General features: G+C 50.9%; 5 protein-coding genes across 5 annotated transcripts; 3 read left to right on the top strand and 2 right to left on the bottom strand.

Moving 5' to 3' along the window:
* Window positions 1-1,692: 1,692 nt before the first annotated feature.
* Window positions 1,693-2,141, top strand: SMAC4_13808 (uncharacterized protein; the record flags this gene model as incomplete). Its single annotated transcript, XM_066091629.1, has 2 exons — window positions 1,693-1,923; window positions 2,013-2,141. 2 exons carry the CDS (start codon window positions 1,693-1,695, stop codon window positions 2,139-2,141), a joined length of 360 nt encoding a protein of 119 aa, XP_065947164.1.
* A 438-nt stretch (window positions 2,142-2,579) lies between these two features.
* SMAC4_04210 (uncharacterized protein) lies at window positions 2,580-3,470 on the top strand (the record flags this gene model as incomplete). Its single annotated transcript, XM_003346730.1, has 2 exons — window positions 2,580-2,728; window positions 3,155-3,470. 2 exons carry the CDS (start codon window positions 2,580-2,582, stop codon window positions 3,468-3,470), a joined length of 465 nt encoding a protein of 154 aa, XP_003346778.1.
* A 1,261-nt stretch (window positions 3,471-4,731) lies between these two features.
* On the top strand, window positions 4,732-8,966 carry SMAC4_12956 (uncharacterized protein). Its single transcript, XM_066091187.1, has 3 exons — window positions 4,732-5,589; window positions 5,635-7,599; window positions 7,652-8,966. Exons 1-3 carry the CDS (start codon window positions 4,912-4,914, stop codon window positions 8,807-8,809), a joined length of 3,801 nt encoding a protein of 1,266 aa, XP_065947163.1. The 5' UTR covers window positions 4,732-4,911; the 3' UTR covers window positions 8,810-8,966.
* Window positions 8,967-11,546: 2,580 nt separating this feature from the next.
* SMAC4_13807 (uncharacterized protein) lies at window positions 11,547-11,912 on the bottom strand. Its single transcript, XM_066091628.1, has one exon. The coding sequence runs from the start codon at window positions 11,810-11,812 to the stop codon at window positions 11,597-11,599; it is 216 nt and encodes a 71-aa protein (XP_065947162.1). The 5' UTR covers window positions 11,813-11,912; the 3' UTR covers window positions 11,547-11,596.
* A 2,807-nt stretch (window positions 11,913-14,719) lies between these two features.
* Window positions 14,720-18,179, bottom strand: SMAC4_04208 (uncharacterized protein). Its single transcript, XM_003346728.2, has 2 exons — window positions 17,365-18,179; window positions 14,720-17,297 (listed from the first exon to the last, which is right to left on the bottom strand). The coding sequence occupies exons 1-2, from the start codon at window positions 17,429-17,431 to the stop codon at window positions 14,887-14,889; spliced, it is 2,478 nt and encodes an 825-aa protein (XP_003346776.2). The 5' UTR covers window positions 17,432-18,179; the 3' UTR covers window positions 14,720-14,886.
* Between the last annotated feature and the right edge of the window lie 1,845 nt (window positions 18,180-20,024).

The raw sequence follows: 20,024 nt of genomic DNA, 5'->3' as shown, positions 1-20,024 counted from the left end.
CTCCTATCATGTTACAGAAGACCTATCTCAAATTGTCACAAACCTCACAGAACCAGAATCTGATGGCTAAGTACGAATCAAAGAGGTATCGTTAGGGGCTAAGAAGGCATATATAGTGTAAGATCATGATTTTGTTACGGAGTGAAACGGATGGATCAGATATGTACATGTCTAGGAAGGATCACCGGAGGTCTCGAGCTAATGGGCAAACTAGTATTGGACTGTAAATCATATCGCATGAGGACCTTTATACGAATACTGTACCTAAACAGACGTAATCCCATTGACGATGGGGTTATACGTGGTGGTGCGAATCACGCAAATGCCAGGCAGGCGCACTTACAGTCAGTTCTGCAAAATGGGATAGCTCCCGTCCTGTTGTTCACAACAGCACTTCATCCTTCCAGAATACACTGTCACAATTTTCTCCGATCCCATCGACGCCAAAGCCGTCGAGTATCACGATTCTCAGAAGTTCTCACCAATAGATCCGCGTCAAGACGCGACTGGATCCCTGGATTTTACATACGAAGCAGGCAGTCTTAGAACAGGCGGAAAGGGAATTTTCTCTGGTTTAAGACATGGCGAGTTATTGCAAACACTGCGTCTCTTAAAACATCTTTTTGTGACTTCGCTCAACATCATATACCGCGGCCGTCGGTTGCTTGGGACTGGGAAAGTCCGGATAGAGTATAGACTGACGGATGAGCCATCTCAGTCAGACCAAGAGCCCTGGACGAAGAATTGGAAGATAGAGGAACAGAGGAAACTGATTTCATGAAGTAGAGACTCGACTGCATTGTATGTCGAGAGAGGCCAAGTTCGGTTTGGGTGAATGACCATGGCGGCGGAGATAGTGCGCAAGAGTGGGATGTTGTTCTGGGGAAGGGGGCTATGTGAGTGTGATGCTTTTGCATCATATCCCGGTAGACACATGATATTGCTCGAACCGAGGGATTCATTCGTATATGCATTAACCTCTTGCAACAATCCGACTCAATAATATCATGCGCAGATAATATTGCAACCACCACCTGCCGCATTTGGTATAAGACAGAAGTGACGTCCAGGATTGAGGTTTGGCGTTGTCGGAAAGGTGCATTGCACGAAAGATGGACCGGCCTGATAGAGACCGGGGATTGCACCAAGCGGGCAAGTTGAAATTAAAAGGCAGACCCTCCACTTCTCTTAGTCGACAGTCTCATCCTCTAGACACTCCGATTCAAAGCTATTGAGCAATCAGACCGTAAGACTTCATTGGGCGCCCCCATCCACATTCTTTCAGTCCTTCGAAGAAATCAAATTCGGTGCTGTTCTTACCGCAACACGGCCATCATTCAACGGAATTCGCGGTGCACCAACATTCCAGTCATGGCCCCCAACTTTCCGATATATGACTGGCCACGAAGCTCTCAATGGATTACCTCAACCATGTTTTTCGAAGTTCCTTTACACTCGAGGACCCGGTAAGCACTGCCATGTTGCACTGCCGCCTTGCGGGTGGTAGCGTGGATATTAACCGTAGTCGGCACCTGGTTCCGATTCGAACCAGTACTTATACCGGACGTCTGTCTCACAATGCTGGACCTTGTGTGAACATTGTGAACGGATCTCAGTACACCAGTCCATCTTCCAATCCTCCCCAACGCTTCAGCACTTTTCATAACACCGACTGCAGGCGTGATGGCTCAAATGGGCCAAAACATCTTCGGCCACAGTTTCACCAACTCTTCCAGCCCTAGATGGGTTGGTGAGCCTGATTCCCGTGGGACATTTAGAATTCTCCCCACGTGTATCGTCACCCTTGTCCTCTGCGTTTGGACGGCTATCCATCTCAACGTTCCTGGACACAAAGAAGGGGCGATGAGACTGTACATGCGCAAATTTGGCTGGATGCTTTTGGGTCTACTAATTCCTGAACTGGTAAGGTGAGCTCATGTCCACGCGCTGTAGTACATGGGGAAAGGAGCATAATATGGGTGGTTTTTGAGCAACTCGCTAAGATTCAAAAGATTGCATATACCGCTTTTCGACAGCACCAGCAGGCCAGAAACATCGCAAGAGAAATGAATTTTTGGGATAGATGGGGGTATCCAAGCTCTCCATTTGCCAAAGACAACGACAAAGATGGGTTATCTTGAACCAAAAACAAGAGCAAGTGGAGGACCTGTGTTCTGTCTAGCTGGAGGTCAAAACAACGCGAGAAGGACATGGAGGTAGGTACAACTCAGTTTTTGGGCAATTTGATGGAATAATATCAAGGCTGACTTGGTTTATATTCCGCTTTTCTCGTGGTGCACAGGCTTCCACCTGCGAATCATGGTCTATTGCCCATGGATTTCTGGCAGTCATGGGAGGCTTTGCGTTAGAGATAAACACCGACGATCGGAATCACCAAAGAAGTGCCAGGAACTTCTTTCCAGCAAAGCGTTCGACCGAATCGCTTTGCCCAGGGCCTAGCCATCAGCCTGCTAGAACTCAACACATTTGGCCATGCCGCCTGCACCCTCTTCATTTACATCATGTGGTGGCATAAGCCTCTCGATATTGCTGAGCCAGATACGATAAACTTCGTGAACATGGACAACGAACCGAGACTCATCGCAGCCATGTGTGTTCGCAGTGAGCTGGATGGAGTGGCAGAGTCAGCTCACTTTTACGAACAGGAGAAGGCTTTCGCGGTCAACGTTGAGTACAAATATTCTGAAGCTACAAGGGACGTCACAGGGTCCATTGTGTGGGATGAAAAGTGCCTCCGGATGTGCTTGCGTCCGCACTGCCCTTGACAGGGTGGACGCATGAGCATTACAAACCCGAGCCTACGACGAACTATGAACTCGCTCTCACCCCAAGCCCTTTTGCCTCTAGGTATCTGTATCGACGAAAAAAGTAAGCTGATATTCACTCCCATCTCATCCAATATCCATTCAATCAACTCGGTATGCCTTCGCTCGTTCAGGTCCAGGCTAAGTAGTTGACGACTAACGCAGATCTCTGAACCCATCCAGCGGTCTCTTGGCCATGCCACTATCACACAACCTACATTCTGCCTACCCCCCCCCCCCCCCCCCCCCCCCCCCCAAGGCGAAGTTGAGGTGTTGGAGGCAGGTGGAAAATACTCCGGCGGATGGACAGACGTTCAACATGTACTTAGTCCGGCCACCCCGGATACAAACACCGACACACCTGCGACTGCCCCTGGCCTTCCTCCTGTCCACTTACAGCTCGCCCATTCCGATGTTCGACGTTGGCAGCTAGCTCTCGGATACGGCCGCCTCAACAACGTCGCCAAGAACCTTCTAGTTGATCGGGCACGAAACATTCCTTTGCTTCATACATATGGAGCGGTCTCCAGTGACCGACACATCACCTTCTACGTCGGCTTCGGCCTCTTTGGACTCATCTACGGCGGACTTCACTGCGTGGCATGGAATGCCCCATTTGTTTCTGACCTCGAAAAGATTCTCTGAAGGGTCTCCAGTGTGGCCATTACTTGTACTTCCTTTTTGTTGGTCCTTCTATCAGTCCGGGCCAAATTCCCACCCTTTTTGATTGGAGCCCGCCAAGATGCTGGATCTGACCGTGGAGGTGTACGGAGCGCCCAATGTGTTCTACGGAAAAGCAATGAGAGTGCTAGGTGTGTTAGCGGGAAGAAAGTTCTGGGCTTTCATAGGGCCGCTGGGTGCGCTTGTGCGAGGTGTTTTCGCAGCCCTCGTCGTCCTCCAGGTGGTCGTTTTCTTCCTCGTCAAGATATGCTATGATCTTGCCGTCACCGGGCTTCTCGCGCTCTACGTTCTGGCTAGGAGCTACTTGGTCGTCATTTCTTTTGTCAATCTCGCTCATCTTCCTGACTCGGCATTCGTGGTGCCGAATTGGTCCAAGTATGTGCCTTATTTTGGATAGGTAGCAAGTTTATCCGGGATATGCATGAGATTAGGTCAATTGTGGTACGCATTTACACTTCTTCTTGTGAGCCGTGGCTCTGTTCCGCTAAATACTATGAGAGGACTATAGGGTATAGGGAGCCAACCGGAGAGAGATACATTGACGACGATAACAAATAGTACCCTTCACCAAACCACTTCTTGTAACGAAAGGAGGCAGGAGGGGCATTCATAAGGTACAGATCGCTTACGAAATGATACCCACGACCATACCCACTGGAAAACTCGGGATCCCGTCCGCTCTCCCACAGATACGCCGGTGAGGGTCAGCTTATGTATGGGAGTTGGAAGGATATGAACCGGATCTTCTAATCACATGGTAGGGTCAAAAAACTGAACAACCACCTCCCATATCCATAATCGTTGAGGCAAGACAGTGAGTGGGGAGCCGGCGCTAAAAAGATGAATATAATTGGGCCGATTACGAGACAAGTTGGCCGTCCTGACACTGCGGCTAGCCCCGTTAACGTTTGTCAAAGTGCAATATCCGCGGTATAGGTATATAGCACAATTCTCAGTCGCGGCCATAGCTCCCAAAGAAAATGAAAAAGAAGAATCAATACATTGTCCGCTCAAGGACACTGGTTATTGCAACGACTTGGTTGTTGACAGCACTGGCAGCCTAGGCTCTACTGTAATTGGCAGGTTCCATTCGGATTTACAGCGCTTCCCGCGCCACATCCTGCTAATTGGCATACAGTTGCCAACCCTGTAGACCCTCACCCAACCCAGGCAATTGGAGTGTGATTGGGAGAAAGCCGCCAGCCATCTTGCGCCTAACAAGGTGACAACGCAGAGCCCTATGCTCCCTCAGACCCTCGAGAAATTACAGTGTTCTAGTTTCTTTTCCTTTTTTTGTCCTAGATGGCAGGAGAGAGGAATTCCCTGCAGTTTCATAAACTCGATCCATTGAACATCAACCATAGCATCCTCACCACAGTCAAGACGTTCCTTCCTCAAAGCTACGATGCTTCGACGACTGCGCTTATGGTTCCAGACGCATGTCAAGCGACACAGAAATGCGGAGGATAGGAAAAGTTCTAAGGACCAAGGGCAGTCTCGTCCTGCACCTCTGCCTGAGTCGACGCCTATACAGCAAACCCCGGCCGCTACCTCTACCTCCGCCCTCCAGTTCCCAGCCGCTCCGGCTACCGATTCCGCCGACGTAGAGACATCCGCCAGTACGGAAGATACCACTGTTTACCTCCCAGCTGCTCCCGCTACCAATCCCACCAGCACAGAGACGTCCGCCAGCACAGATGACACTACTGCCAGCTTACCCGTACAACTCTGGGACCGTGCCTATAATGAACTCAAAAAAGAAGAGGCCGAATTGGTGGGCGCATATGAGAAGATATTGTCTCGACAGCTACTAAATAGCTCCAACTCAATGGTGCTCGAGTCTCAGCCGAACATCGAGTCTCAGCCAAACATCATCGCCCAAAACAACAACTCGGACAGACGCCACCAAATGACTCAGCTTATCGATGCCGGCCTAGCCAAGACTAAGAAGGAAGCTAAGGTGAAAGAAAGCCTTGGTGTAGCCGTGGATATTGTTCTATCCGCAAAGAACATTATAAGTGCGGCAAGCCAGGCCGTGCCCCAAGCCGCGCTTGCTTGGACTGGTATTTGTATTGCTTTAGAGGTACGTCTATTTAGAGCGCGATACTTCACATACTAACTTCTATAGATGTTTATCAATCCTGTAACCGCGACCGAAGCCAACCGCAAAGGGATCGACTACGTTGTTAAGAGAATGGACTGGTACTGGAATTTGTCGACAAACCTTCTCAGGGATCCCACCAACAACATCAGCGAACTTGATGGAATGAAAGACAAATTGGAGAACCAAATTGTTGACCTCTACAAAGTGCTCCTCTCTTATCAGATTAAGAGTGTTTATGCCTATTATCGCAACCGCGGCTTAGTCTTTCTACGGGATATAATCACGCTTGATGACTGGAAAGCTGATTTGGGGGCTATCCAAGACGCCGAGAAGCGCTTCCAAAACGACGCCCAAACATACACAAATCAGCAAGTGACGTCTCATCTCGAGCAGCTCGTTAGACAACAAATGTCAGAGAAGGACCAGCAATGCTTGAATCACCTGTACCTTACCAATCCTCACCACGATAAAACCCGTATCGAACAGACCAAAGGTGGCCTTTTGCAAGATTCGTATCGTTGGGTCCTCGACAACGCTGACTTTCAACAATGGCGTGACGACCCACAGCACCGACTGCTCTGGATCAAGGGCGACCCCGGCAAAGGGAAGACTATGTTGCTGTGCGGCATCATCAATGAGCTGGATCAAGGCAATACTGCCAACGCACGCCATTGCAATGTGGCCTACTTCTTCTGCCAGGCTACCGACTATCGCATCAATAATGCAGCCGCCGTATTGCGCGGCCTGATCTACCTGCTTATTGAGCAGCAGCCATCTGTCCTCTCACACGTGCGGAAGGAGTATGACCGTGCAGGCGAGAATCTGTTCAAAGATGCAAATACCTGGGTCGCCCTATCGAATATTTTCACCAATATTTCACAAGACTCAAGCCTCCGAACGACCTACCTAGTCATTGACGCGCTTGACGAGTGCGTTTCAACAGACCTGCTGCAACTTCTCGATTTCATTGCTCAGCAATCATCATCTGGATCTCGAATCAAGTGGATTGTCTCAAGCCGTAATTGGCCGCAGATTGAGGAACGGTTGGGGAAAGCCGCAGATAAAGTGAAGGTCTCCCTGGAGCTAAATGCGGAATTCGTCGCAGCGGCTGTCAATGCATTTATCCTGCACAAGGTGGATGACCTAGCAGGGCTGAAGAAGTATGATCCAAGGACAAAAAAGACCGTTCAGGATTACCTCTGCTCCAACGCGCAGGACACGTTCCTCTGGGTAGCGTTGGTCTGCCAAGTACTTGCAGGCCCGGAGGTTAAGAAATGGCGTACCGAAGAAATGCTACGCAAATTTCCGTCCGGGCTGGATGCTCTATATGCGCGGATGAGAGAGAACATGAGCCAGTCCGAGGATTCCGATTACTGCAAGCGCATTCTTGCTGTTGTTGCAATTGTTCGCCGGCCAATCAGCCTTCAAGAACTAACTACTCTCGTCGAGGTGCCTGATGTTATTTGCGACGATCTTGAATCTCTAAAAGAGATTATAGGGCTTTGTGGTTCATTTCTAACACTACGAGAACGAACCATCTATTTTGTTCATCAATCAGCTAAGGACTTTTTACTTGGCAATGCCTCTGATAAAGCTGGCAACCAAGCTTCTCAGGAGGCGTTTAAGTGGATTTTTCCTTCTGGGAAAGAAGATGTGAACTACACCATCTTCTCAAGGTCACTTGATGTCATGTCTACAACACTGCGACGCGACATATACAGCTTAACCGCACCGGGATTTCCGAGCGACAAGGTGCAAGTACCGAATCCGGACCCGCTAGCGACGGTGCGGTACTCGTGCGTCTACTGGGTTGATCACCTATACGACTTGGTTTCCAGTACGAACACAAACCGGAATGATCTTTTACAGGACAACGGGGTTGTCTATACATTTCTCAAGACGAAGTACCTTTACTGGCTGGAAGCTCTAAGTCTACTCCAAGCTATGCCTACGGGGGTTGTTGCTATTAGAAAGCTCGAGGGCCTGTTAGTAAGTACAAGTCTAACTCCGCACTAGGAACTTGGTCTAACTAAAGATGCAGGGAGGTAATAATCAATCGCAGTTATCAAAGCTTGTTTGGGATGCTTACCGGTTTGCTCTGTCTTATAAGTCAATAATAGAGCAAGCTCCACTTCAAGCATACATCTCAGCGCTTGTATTTGCTCCAAGAAAAAGCTTGATGAAGAGAAATTTCAGCACAGAAGAGCCTGAATGGATTCAAAAGAAGCCCGCTGTGGAATTAGACTGGAATGCCTGCCTCCAAACCCTCGAAGGCCATAGCGGCTCGGTTCACTCCGTGGCCTTCTCGCCGGATGGCCAGCGGCTGGCGTCCAGTTCAGAGGACAAAACGATCAAGATCTGGGATCCGGCGTCGGGGAGCTGCCTCCAAACCCTCGAAGGCCATAGCGGCTCGGTTCACTCCGTGGCCTTCTCGCCGGATGGCCAGCGGCTGGCGTCCAGTTCAGAGGACAAAACGATCAAGATCTGGGATCCGGCGTCGGGGAGCTGCCTCCAAACCCTCGAAGGCCATAGCCGCTTGGTTTACTCCGTGGCCTTCTCGCCGGATGGCCAACGGCTGGCATCCGGTTCAGGGGACAAAACGATCAAGATCTGGGATCCGGCGTCGGGGAGCTGCCTCCAAACCCTCGAAGGCCATAGCGGCTTGGTTTACTCCATGGCCTTCTCGCCGGATGGCCAGCGGCTGGCATCCGGTTCAGGGGACAAAACGATCAAGATCTGGGATCCGGCGTCGGGGAGCTGCCTCCAAACCCTCGAAGGCCATAGCGGCTTGGTTTACTCCATGGCCTTCTCGCCGGATGGCCAGCGGCTGGCATCCGGTTCAGGGGACCAAACGATCAAGATCTGGGATCCGGCGTTGGGGAGCTGCCTCCAAACAATCCCTACTAGTACTGTGATAACCGATATCTCGTTTGACTCTACTAGTCGCTACCTACATACCAACATTGGACGTATTAACATAGTTACAGAAACTACCGAAAGCCAAATTGTGCTAGATTATTTAGAAAGCCATAGCTATGGCTTAGGACAAGATGCGTCTTGGATGACTTGCAACGGCCAGAACGTACTCTGGCTACCACCGAATTACCGACCGGGTGCATATAATGTCCAGGGACGGATGATATCCATCGGCTGCGTATCCGGACTAGTTTGGTTTATTGGCTTCTCACGAGACATATAATGTATTCCATACCATCCTCAATTCCTTTCTCTTTATTTCTTTTTCCTAGCGTGCCACCAGAAGGGTTTGGGAGGATAGGAAAATTTATAGGAATTCTGTAGATTATGGTACCTTCTGCTGTTGTCAAGATGACGTATGTCATTTTGAAGAAGCAAAACTATTCCATCCTTTGACTCTCCTTTTACAGGTCCTGTGCGGTCCAGATGCTACGGGATTAACCGTGACTGCCCAGTTGTTACCGGGTTATCCTGTGACATTGTCACAATGCACGTCCGCGCACACGGACTGGGCTTGTCCGGGCTCTTGCCCATATAGCCAGTCCTCCACACACATCCTCCTTTCCTTCGTCACACGGACATTTGCCCCGCTGGGTTCCTGGCCACAAAGGCATCACGGGCAACGAGATTGCTGATGAGCTTGCTAAGGCAGGTGCTGAAGGGGGAGAGGTAGTCAATGAAGGCTTGGCTACCCTTGCGCACTCAAGGCGGCTTGCTAAGAGGGAGGCGCGTACGGATTTCAAGGCATGGTGGGCCGCGAACAAGCCAGAGTCTTATGCAGACTACCGGCTGGGGGTCTCCCTGAAGCCTAACGACGAACTAAAAGAGTTGGACAGACGGTCTTTACACACCTCCTCGCGGCCAGGTCTGGCCACGGTGATTTCAAGAACTATCATGAAAGGTTCGAGCAAGAGGGCGCGCTGCGGACATGCTATTGTAGCAGCTGGAAGACCCCCTTTCACCTCTTCCACTGTAGGAAGGCATATGTGATTTCCCTAGTCACAGGCGAAGCAGCTACGCAGGAGAATCTCTCCCTTGCTATAGGGATTTACTGGCAGCGCTTCATCGCTAGGATCCAGACCTCGCACTTCTTTTCACGGACTTGCACGAGAAAGACATGGCGCCAGTCACTCTGGCAACAGCACATCGACAACTGGGGCACCGCTGACAACCTTACGGGGTTTTTACGGAGTGAAGGGGTGGAGGTTGGCCACGGCCACGACATCGAGAGGGTCACGGTGGACTTGGACAGGCTGGTTCACCGTGTAAAGAGACGGGAGGAGGTCTTACGGGAGGAGGAGAGCGAGAGCGGAGAGAAGTAATTTTACCCTTTCTTTTGTCCTTTCCTTAGCTCTACGGGTCCCGTCACATACTGGCGGCTCGCTCACTGGGCGATTCGATTGGAGGTGTTGGGCCGCGTTTACGCTACGGACAACACATGATTTACACTGGTAATAGGCCTCGGGTTGCTCTCGGATTAATGGTTTCGGTGGTCAATTTTTGTACGCTAGATTCACCGATGTGGCACATCTCATGCCCTACGGGAGGCGGAAGTAGACGTAAAATATAACAAACAAACAAACGCGACAAGGCTCGATACGTACCTCAAGGACGTACCAATTCCCTTTGGTATAAGAAAGCCTTGAAGTCTTACCCTCTCTTGGAGGTTGAGAAGATCCTCAAGGCCTTCGAGACCAAAGAAGATTATCAGCTGAATTGAACTCTTTGTTCCAAGCCCAGAATACTGCCCTTGGCCACACGTAGATAAGTACCAACAGAAGGAAGGGTCACGTGGAATGAGACAATCTGAGTTCCCCAGTCGTCCCTTTATACCTCCTCGCCCTCTGCGAGATATCTGGCTCCGGTGGTTCACGAAGTTGTGAACCCCCTTTAGGGTGTTGACTCGACTTATGGGCCTGGCTCGACTCGTGAGCCTGTGCCTGCCGCTTCCCCTGTCATGATTACACGACCCAGCCCTTCGGTGCACTGGTGGCTTGGTTGGCCCGTGTCCGTCGCTTATCAGTTCGTAACAGTGTTGGATTTGGCGTTTGATTAATTCAATTTCGCTCTTAAGCACCTCCATTTTGAAACGGCTGGAATCAAGAACGGAAGAAAGGACGACGGTTGTATGTAGTGGGAAGATGGGGTGGTTGTGTTGATGTGAAAAGAGTGAAGCAAAGAATTCAACGACAAGGCTTGACAAACCTGCAAATGTCGCTCCTACCTTCTACAACCAGAATAACAACCAACCAATCTTTTCATCGCCTTTCTTCCCCCACAACAATAATCTCTAGAGCTTGCTGATGGTCTCATCATAAGCTGCTATGATAGGCTTGTAGAGTTGGTCTGGCTCTCCTGCAGGGGCTCCAATGTTTACACTTGCATCTTTGCCGTAAGGAAAAAGAATTTTCCTGATCCTCATACAAAAGCGGTTCCAAAACTTTTAAGCTTCTCTGGAAACTCCTCCAGCACCATTCTAAAAGTAACGGACATGTCGCCTTCCTTATTCATAGCAATCTGACTGAAACTTCCGGTCTCCCATCGTTGAAAAACGCTCTCCTGAGGCGCCTTCTTGTTGCACGCCACCCTCATCATCGCCTGCACCATGTTCTTGAATAGCTCCGTCTTGACCTCTGTTACCAACTCCCGTCTCAGTTCGGCCATCAGTTTCTCTTTGATCTCCCGCCGCATCTCCTCCATCAAGTCGTCCCACATGTCGGCCCACAACTGCGACTGCTGCTCCTCCGTCTTCTCCATCACAAGCTCCTGCGCCTCGCCAAACAATTTGTCTTCCAATTCCCATCGCACATCATCCATGTCCAGGTCGATTTTACCCTCCACATGACCGATGATGTGCTCCGGTTCCTCCGTTTTGTATGGACATGAAGTGTGATCACATGCGGGTCATGCCCTTTGCTCCGGAGGCACCTTCTCGGTTCTTTCTGACAGCAAGGTCTAGGTTAAAATTAACCACCCGTTCTATCGCCTTTCTCCCTATCTGTTGTAATCTCTATAGCTCGCTGATGGCCTCATCATAAGCTGCTATGATAGGTCTGTAGAGCTGCTCTGGATCTCCTTCGGGGGTTCCGATAATGATTCCTTTTTCGTGATAAGGAAAAAGAATATCCCTAATCTTCCAACAAAGCGGTTCCAAAACTTTGAGCTTCTCTGGAAACTCCTCCAGAATCCTTCTAAAAGTATCGGACATGTCGCCTTCCTTATTCATAGCAATCTGACTGAAACTTCCGATCTCCCATCGTTGAAAAACGCTCTCCTGAGGCGCCTTCTTGTTGCCAGAAAATCCGTTATGCTATGATTGGCGCCCACACATCTAAAGAAGGATATAAAAAACGATTCGAGGTCATAACAATATGTGTGGCCGATATTGTTTGGAGAGATATTGCCGTGGAGAATATTGCCAGTGACGAAGAGAGATTGGTACGCCTTGATCGCATTTCGCATTGATTCTAGCAGTTGCTTGATATTGGTAAACTCACCGATGACGCGACCGGCAGGTGAGATGACGAGACAGGAATAGATCCGATCTTTCCATAGTTCCTCATTAGGCGTAGATAGGGTAGGCTTGATCTTGCTTGTTGATGACGACGGCTGGATGCTCAGCTTTCGAATTACCTTCTGGCTATCGGATCGCTGCTTCTTATTAGATCTGGATACGGTGTTGTTAGTGGCATCGGACGATAATTTGTGCTTGTATCCCGGTCTATTTGTGCTTGTTGAAGTCGATGAAGGGTCGTCTCCCCCGTTCAGAAACGGGTGAGGCTTTGAGAATTGCAATCCCTTCCGTATTTCTGCAATGGTAGTGATTCGATGATGCGCTACTATTCCAGCCACCTCTTTAACACCCTTTTCTTTTGCTTACGTTAGGTAGTCTACCTCCGCCGTTCGTTTACCCGATGCCCAAGCGAATTTGACAACGCTGTTGTTTTCGGTCGTATAACAAGTAGTTCCGCGACTTACGATGGCCTTCTGGCTATACATTGCCCTATTCAACCTGATTCTCGTTGCTTGACCACCTGTGCCGGTCAGCGTAATGTAGCGGTTTTTTCTTCCTCCCTCAATAACTCGCTCAATAAAGGTATCCCGGCCCATCGCCTCAGCATCCATCGTAGCATAGCCGACAAGAGCGCGCGCAAACATGTCCGCCTTTTTGTGAATATCAAAGGACCTGGAACTATACGCCCCAGCCCGATCGAAGATCCAGAGCTCCATCTTGGAGGCGCAGAGAAGGAAGGCGTGGACGAATCGACGGGTCGGCTGGTCGGCGAATACCTTGCGCACGTAGCGGGTGAGTTGCAGGAAATCCGTCTTAAACCTGCCTTTCTCGCATGACTTCTTTTGCTCCCCAACAACTAGAATGTTCTTGTAATTATTAAGGATGCCCGCTTGTGTAGTTGACGTTTGGAAGAATATATCCATCTGGCCTTTCCATTCTTTAAACTGGTGAGCAGATGCGGTGGTATGGAGTTTGTTCGGTGCCCCAGCTAGGAAGCGCTTTTCCAGGGAGCAAAGCCATTCCTAGACCGGCTTTTCATCAGGAGTGGCCGGGAAGCCCGTCCATTTCGTTCTGTTATGCGCTGTCTTGATCTTCTCCAACATCGCCTTCTGTTCGTTGCGCCAACTTTCGGGCTTGAAGAACTTGTCCAAAAAACCCCCTACATTGCGAAGGTGTAGTTTTTGATCTCGTGAAATAGCTCCCTTTCCACCATCTCGCGCGTTGGACTATCAGCAAGCCGATTCAAACTGGTCGCTCTCAACGCCGCCAACTCTGCAGGGATCTTCCTGTTCACACCCCTAACCAGCTCCTGGTGCCTGAATGGGACGGTCGCATCTACCCACTCGGCGGCGGCGTTTATTATTGCCGGTAGGAGCAACATTTACAGGCTTGGCTCTAATGAGGATTTGATACAAAGGAAGGGTGATGATGGGGTCGTCTGTTGGAGGCCGATGTGACCATGTATGTGCCGAGAGTCGAGGAAAAGTCACCAAAAAAGGAGCTGGCCCGGGGTGGGCTTAAGTCCCCGTGGTGCCCCGCAGCGGCCCGCCGCGTCCCCGCAACCGTCTCATTCCACCACCAACCCCTGGAGATGACGCCTCAACGGAGATAACAGAGGAAGGCCAACACCATGGAACTTGTACTTGGTATTCGGAGGCAGTCTATGGGTGTGTTGCAGGTGGACCACTGCCTGGACACTTCCAGATCACCCACGTTTCTGCCGCGTCTGCGTTAAGCATTTGGAAGTGTGGGGATCCTCGACGAGGGCTTTAAGGGTATTTCCGCCTTGCCGGGAGTGGTGAAAGCAGAGTCCGTGGGTTTGGACATCGACAATGCTTGTTAATTACGCGGGAAGGATGAGTACCGTCAGGAGGGTGAGGGTTCCATGGCGGCTGAGACTTTTGCCCTCAAGGTCCAGATAGAACGTGCTGGACGGAGGGATCGAGGAAAGGAAGACCCGGAGGCCAATTTTGTTGCAAAACTTTTCTTCAGACTCGAATGCTTGGTGTTAAAATTGAACTGGTTTGGGTCAGATGTCAGGGGCGACTGCGCTAGCAATAGTAAGACCAACCTGGAAATGCAATTTCAGTGTTCCAGAACGGTCAATTTTTCTCGTAATCTGCCCAATTGTGTTAAGCTCTTTACCGTTGCCTCCGTAACGAACGATTTGTTACGGGAGGTGATTGTTCAGTTTTTTGACCCTACCACGTGAGTAAAAGACCCGATTGATATCCTCTCACTCGTCAGACGAGATGGTGCATGTTGGTAGATAACTACGATCGTATCTCCTATAGAGAACCACTTCGATATTGAGCACCACTATGGTAATGGACATGTGAGGCTCCCACGATGGAAAGATCTCTACGGTCCCTTCGTAGTAAGTTCCTGGGACGTGAGTAGGGATGATCCGTTGCAAGCTACCTAGGTGAGATACCGTGGGGGCAGCCCTAGGCACATCGACACTAGGATGTTGGCATTCATAATATAACTACGTGCATAGCATGTTGAGCACACCAGTTAGTTGCCGGGCCTCGGCCAGCGGAATTTGGGGCAGTATCCATTTCTCATAGGCACAATCCGCAAAAGTCAAATCGCAAATAACTCCCGAAATTTGGCGTGGCCAAGCTTAAGTTAGACAAAACATTTGATCTATTCGAAATAAGTATAAAAACAGAAAAGGGTCATCATTTATCATCAATATACAAACACCGTATACGCTCGCTCACATACAGACAGCACTGTCTATACGTACACGCACACACACACACATATAGGCCCGGCAGCGCTCAAGCATACCTAGCATATCCCCTCTGCTGTTCCCTAAACGGCTCATACCTCCCATCTCCTCCTTGGCCCGGGAACTGTCCCTGGCCCATAGGATGTCCCATCGGAGGCTGCGGCGGTCCCCGCTGATATGGCGGCGGTGGCCCTTGGTACGATTGCGGCGGTAGCGGTCCCGATTGCGACGGCAACGGAACATGCCCGCCGTTCCTACCTCCACCCCAGTTCCACCCCGCAGGATGGCGGCCCATATCTGGCGGCGGCGCCATCCTCGGAGGTACTCTCCTCGACCGCGCGCGCCGACAACAGCTGCAGCAGCAGCTGATGAAGGCGATGAGGAGAAGACCACCGATGACGCAGCCGACGGGGATGGCTATGTTCTTGTTGTTTCTGAACCAGTCGAGTATCTGGTTGCTGAGCTTGGCGCCCTCGCAGACGCCGTTGGAGCACTTGCCGCCGCCCTCGCAAGGGGTGCCATCCAGGAAGTACTGCGGGAGGGTGTAGCACCGATCATCTCCGAACATGGGACCTTCACATGCGAGCATGCAGCCGTCACTGGAGCACGAGCTTGTTTTGTTGTGTGTGTCCTCGTTCGCCATGAACGTCTTGCACTGTTGATCGCGAGAGGTACATTGGCCTGATGCACATGTGAGCGAGTCACCGCACGAGGTGCCGTCGTCGGCGGTCTTGTCGGCCGGGCAGGAGCCGCCGGTGCCGGAGCACTTCTCTTCCGGATCGCAAGGGCCAGTGCTGGCGCGGCAGATGGTCTCGGCGCCGGCGAACTGGCACTGGTCGGTGCAGCATTCTTCGTTGGCTGGGTCGCAAATGCTGTTCGTGGTAAACTTGCACGTCTTGGGGTCGCAGCACGTGTTGTTTCCGCACCCTTCTTCGCCACCACAGTCGCATTCCTCGCCAGCTTCGACGATGCCGTTGCCACATTGCTGACCGCTGATGGTGACCACGTCCTTGTTGTTGGATAGGCAGCTCATTCTGCCGGGGTTTCTGCCCAAGAAGCTGCATACGTTACCGACAGTACAGGCCGAGAAGGACGTGATGCGGCTGTCTGTGGACGGGTTCATGATGAACTGAGCGTTGGCGTCGCAGGTGGTGGTGGAAAGAGGGCAGCACTTGTTTTCTCTAGCGTCGCCGTTTGTGCACGTGTTTGAAAGGCAATCGTGGACTGCACCAAAGGTATGACCCGACTCGTGGGCAAAGACCTGCCATTCGGTAGATGTGCTGACGACGACATTGGCACCCGCGACGGTTTCATTGTCCTGGCTGTTCGCAGCGCCTACTTGGCAGACCTGGCCCAGCCAGGCAAGGCCAACAGCAGAACCAGTATTGCAGGTTGACATCAAAGTCCAGTAGGCGTTGTTATCGTTGGACTTGCCTCTCCAACCGGAGAACTTCACCAAGCGATCGGTAATAGTGGCACCGCTGCTGCAGGGCATGTTGAAGGGCGCGCTGTCAGGAGGCGTGGCCGGGCACTCCTTATCGCTGATGGTCAAGTTCCGGATGCCTAGAGAGATGCTAAAGGAGCTCTCAAAGAGTTGAGACGCCTTGTTGACCATGTCGATGACATTTTGCCTTACAGATTCGGTCGAGTTGAACTTGGCCGTGTAGGTGCAGTCGGTAGCAATGCCAATGAGGGCAACCTTTTTCGAAGTCGGGCAACCGGCTGTAGAGCCAATGCTGTTTAGCAGATTAACACCAGCACCATTTCCACCTTGGGTTCCATCCATCTGTCGTCCAAAAAGGATCCTCGGACTGACAGCCCAGCGGCTCTGATGCTCGAACACCTCCTCGGTCCACCGCAGGACCCCGTTGTTCTTGTCGTTGTTCCACTCAAGTTCGTTGGAGGCGCAAGAGCCCATGCTCGCAAGGTCGCGCTTCAGGTCGGTGTGTGCGGGTATCATAATGTCGGAATCCCGCCAAACAACCATGTATTCTTCCTCCGCAGCCTCGATCTCGGGGTCGCCTGGAATCATCGTTTGCTTGTAATTCGTATTCGTCTGGATGTGATGGTCGACTCCGTTTACCCTGAAGGATCCTTGGAAGATGGGTCGCTCTCCATCCTTCGTAACGTAGACTCGTGCCCATCCCGCTTGCCTCCAGTCTGCGTCCGTCATGCCTTCCCTTTGAACAAACGTGGTGCCCTTGAAGACCTTGTGCTCGTCCCTGGCGATAGCTTCTATCTTCTTGACCTTGCCATCAACACCCAGGATGTGTATTGTTGCATCGTCGGGAAGGATATCGTGGTTCGGTTCTAGAACAAAGCGAATTTTTTGCTGGCGATCGTGGAGATAGAAGCTGAGGTCGAAGGCTGACTGGGAGTGTACCCTGTGCGAGGGCGTGTTGATCACGGCATCGTCGACTCGGCTAATGTATGATAGAGGTAGTCTCTCCGTCGAATGTGCTTCAGGCCAGCCATGTTAGCCAGATGGTGTTCAGACGAAGGAAAAGAAGAGGACGATTGAACATACCTGTAGTAGACTGGACAAGCAGGGCAACGGCAGCAAATACGGCCGCGAAGGCCTTGGAAACAAACATGCTTCAGCTCTAAAAGACAGTGTTCTTTCTATACGCACCGCCCGTAGTCCATCGAAAGAATGCAAAAATCGGCTACTAATTCCTGGAATGGACAAGAAACGAGCGAGACGAGAATTTCGTGGAAATGAATGCTATGGTAAATCCACAAACTATTCAAAATATGTGTACACTCGCAGTAGGTAGTTTGCTTTAACGGTTCTAGTTCTTCCCCGCTTGTTTGCTTATTTGTTGTCGGATGCCTCTTACAGCAGCTGTTGGCGGTCGATGTATTAAGAGAGGCAGGCGGGTCCTGGAAGGAAGAGCTGCTGAAGTTTGGGAAACGGAAGCGAGAAAAGTTTATGTCCCGGTAAACAATAATCGACAGATGCAGAAACGAATGGCGAAAAAGAGGGAATGCCCAAAACCTTAACCTCCAGGGTGCCGCCCGTGTGGAGGGGAAAGTTGGAAAAAGATGGTGGCGGTGCAAAAGGTTGAGGTCCGTCGGAGTGGTTGCGTGAGCATCAATCAGCGCCGACAGCCGACGTAGCGAGCGAAAAAAAGGATATGAATCGGCGGCCGGGAATACTGTGGTGATTACTACTGAGTGGTGGTGGGTTGTAGTTACAAACAGTGAGAGGAAAGAACGAACAAGACAAAAAGAGAGACGGGAGGAGGGCAGCAGGGACTTGGACCAGTCGATGAAGAGGGTTCTCAGGTTGAGGTGGGTGGGCAACAAAAAGAAGGGAGGCGGGAAACTGCAAAGTCCAAGGCCTATAATTGGCCGCCCAGCGCCTCAGCCAAGATGAGGCCAAGCAACCCCAAGCGTCTCCATTGAAAGACTGGACAAGTGACACGTCCCTGGCACTGTGCTAGGTAGCGCCCGGCCGGGGACCCGACACCACAAGCAGAATCATTCCACTTCATTATCGCTGCTGCGGCAACAACATGATTGAAAGGGGGTGAGGTGCGGCTCACAGATCTCATCTCAGCATTTATCAGCGACCTGACCTTTTGGGGATAACAGCATCTCACCTTTCCCATTGTCAAAGCCACGGCCGCGCGTACAGTATTCAAGAAGCCACCTGGGCAACAGCGGACGCACGCCCAAAAGAGAGACAACAAGTTATTTTTCTGTGGCTGCCCGACTGCGCCAGGCTTGGTCTTTCTTGCCTCCCGCAGGTCTTGGTTTGCAGTGCAGTGGTCTTGATGCACTTCCATATGCGCGAGAGAACAACTTCCATTTTCCACCGAACAACATTTCCATTCCATTCCCTTACCGCCCAGACATTGCGCCCAGCTAGACTAGTGCCTAGCCGCCACGCGTCTACGAGACATCTGCTGACGAACATACCGAGGTCCTTTACTAATCTTCGAAGCGAAAAGAGTTGAGGGTCTGGGCGAGATCTCTCGTTAAATTTCATAAGTCTCGGCATCGGCAACGGCATCGACAACCGACCGAAACCTGGATCTTCGAGATTTTTGAAGATCGAAATACGAAAAACGGAATTTGTCAATGGACATCTTCGTTTACCGGTTTTGTTTGTAAATCGCAATTCCCCTCCCGTTCACTCAGTTCCGGTAGGTCCATGATAAAGGTCTCTCACAATGGAAATATGATCCACGACCCGTTCGATGGTTCACACCTAGTGTAGATACCCTGCCGAACCCGTCGAAGCCTGTCAGCACTCCGTCACTAGCCCAGCCCTGTGAAGTTGTGACGAACGGCACCTTTTTTTTTATCGTTGGGTCCGTCGTTTCCCCCGTGCCCCCTTGCGTTTCAGATCTCTGACCTCCCGCACCAACCAGTGAGGTTGCAGCACTAACACCTAGTAACGCTTTTGACACCGGCAGTGAACATGTCCGATATGAAATCGGACGAGTAGATATGGGTACCTTGCTGGGCAAGTTGAACGAAGAAGAGAACAAAAGGTTCAAAAGAGAGAGAAACAAATGAGAACGGAAAAAGAGAGAGCCCAAAAATGATGTCTTGCAGAAACGGGATTCGGCACATATCAACCCGACTTCCCTAGAGTCCTAGACTAGTATCGACATCGCACTACATTAGCACACATTAGCTTTACACGTACACATACTGTGAGAGTCCGTCTGACCTATAAATAGCCGAGCGTACGACCACGACCACAAACCTTCAACAATACCGGGTTTTTAAAAGCAGTCCCGCACTCAGGCTCAGGTCTAGCCTCGTTTCCTTTGGGCAAAATCTCGAGCCTTTGACTCAAAGTATCTACCCCATGTCATATCAAACCATTACTTTGTCGCACATCTAACCAAGATCTTGAGAAAATGTCGTTATCACATCCAACCCCAAAGGGCAATCAATCAACCATCCTCAGCCTTTCCTGACTTCTCGCTGATTCTATACACGTACACGTACGCTTTGCAGGGCTTGTCAGGGCTTATCAGTGCTTGTTTTACTCTGCCACCCACCACCCAACCGCGCTCGCTGAACGGTAACGTAAGCTAAGCCAAGCCCTTGGAATCGGGAATAAGCGCGGCTGCTCCTGCGGAAATCCTTCATGCGGGCAATGCTGTACGATGTCGACGAATGATGGGCGTGGGCGAGCTGGACAAATGTATGTATGTAAGCGGGCAT

Source organism: Sordaria macrospora, chromosome 5 (genome assembly GCF_033870435.1).
Source record: "Sordaria macrospora chromosome 5, complete sequence".
NCBI classification, from domain to species: Eukaryota; Fungi; Ascomycota; class Sordariomycetes; order Sordariales; family Sordariaceae; genus Sordaria; species Sordaria macrospora.
This window is presented reverse-complemented; position numbering and strand designations above follow the sequence as displayed.